Raw genomic sequence first — 1,407 nt, 5'->3', positions numbered from 1 at the left:
TACCTCTACCCTGCAATCCGCCCTTTTGGACTTCCCTGACGCCGGGTCCTCAGGCGGTGGGCACTTACGTGGTTCGAGGGGACTTACTATATTTGAGTCTGTCGACACGCCATTACATATGTCGCGAGAGGAGCAGTAGATGGAGGCGGTACAATGCAGGAAGATGGCCTAGTTTATCGGCTGGTGGTGGCTGTGTATAGATTTATAACTATTTGATCTTAGCTGATAAACGTTAAATTCGAGTTCTGAATCTTAGATTATTGGGATTAGAGATATGTTGATCGACAGAGGAAAGGCAGATGAAAGGATGGGAGGGTGGTTGAGGGAGAGGAAATAGGTAGGGAAAGGAGAGGAGATTTTAGAGGGGTGTAATTGTTTATTTGTGTGTTATTTAGAAAGATGAAGGTGACAAAGGTTAGTGGGAGGGCAAAATGAGAGGGGTATGTTGAGGATTCTAAAAGAGATAGAGGCAGTAGAAGAGGTTTGAGATATTGATTATATATCTCTTCCTCTGTCTCTGATAGAAATATATAACAATTCAAAATTAAAGATTCCATTTAAGAGTTTTCTTTATATAGAGAAGTAATATAAGAAAATAAATTAATAGTTATTTTAATTTTTATATCTTTAATCTTTTTTAATTTAAATTTGATTAATTTTATACTTTATAAATTAGATATTTATATATTAATTCTTCAATAGAGAACCTGGAAGGTTTCAGAGATTGGGCCTGCTTGGAAAATTGCACAGTTTTTGATATAACTTACATCTGTAAGAATAGAAGAATAGGTATATAATAAGTGAGATATCTATATAAACTTGATGAGAGAGGAAAGGAAAGGAAAGCTAGAAGTCGTAAACAAAGTTACTATCCATACGGTGTCAGCCAGTAATGGAGTTAGAGATGAAAAATTCAACCTGCAAGATGTGGAGATCAAGGCCAAGATCAACTCCTCAATCCTCTCAAATGATCAATGAAAAATGATCAAGAAAGGAAAAGAAAAAGTAAGAGCTAAAGTTTATGGTTCGTCAACAGACATGCAACAAAATGATCAAAAAGTCATTTGGAACATTGTGGTTGGATATACGCTGATATTCTCGTAGGATCTTATGTATGGATTTTTGAATGGGGTTAGGGTTGCTTGGGGTTGTTGGTCTGGGTTGGTTAGGGTTAAGATTTAGAGTTTTGGGGGTGATAGGCGAACGAGTTAGGCTTGTGTGTATATATGGGGGTGGGTGGTGCGCTATTTATATTTTATGTTATTCGTTTTGGGCTTTTGGCTTTGACGGGGCGGATGGGTGATGTATGGGATGGATGATACAGTTTAACTTCATTCTGGTGATCATTATTCAATTTGATTAAAATTCTACTGAATCCACCAAGCTAGAAATTTATAGTTCGTTTCG

The 1,407-nt window shown here is 37.0% G+C and overlaps 1 protein-coding gene across 1 annotated transcript; it reads left to right on the top strand.

Moving 5' to 3' along the window:
- Window positions 1-822: 822 nt before the first annotated feature.
- Window positions 823-978, top strand: SS1G_12838 (predicted protein; the record flags this gene model as incomplete). The annotated part of the gene is made up of 1 exon (XM_001586210.1): window positions 823-978. One exon carries the CDS (start codon window positions 823-825, stop codon window positions 976-978), a length of 156 nt encoding a protein of 51 aa, XP_001586260.1.
- Between the last annotated feature and the right edge of the window lie 429 nt (window positions 979-1,407).

The sequence above is a fragment of the Sclerotinia sclerotiorum genome, genomic scaffold (assembly GCF_000146945.2).
Source record: "Sclerotinia sclerotiorum 1980 UF-70 scaffold_22 genomic scaffold, whole genome shotgun sequence".
In the NCBI taxonomy this organism is placed as follows: domain Eukaryota; kingdom Fungi; phylum Ascomycota; class Leotiomycetes; order Helotiales; family Sclerotiniaceae; genus Sclerotinia; species Sclerotinia sclerotiorum.
This window is presented reverse-complemented; position numbering and strand designations above follow the sequence as displayed.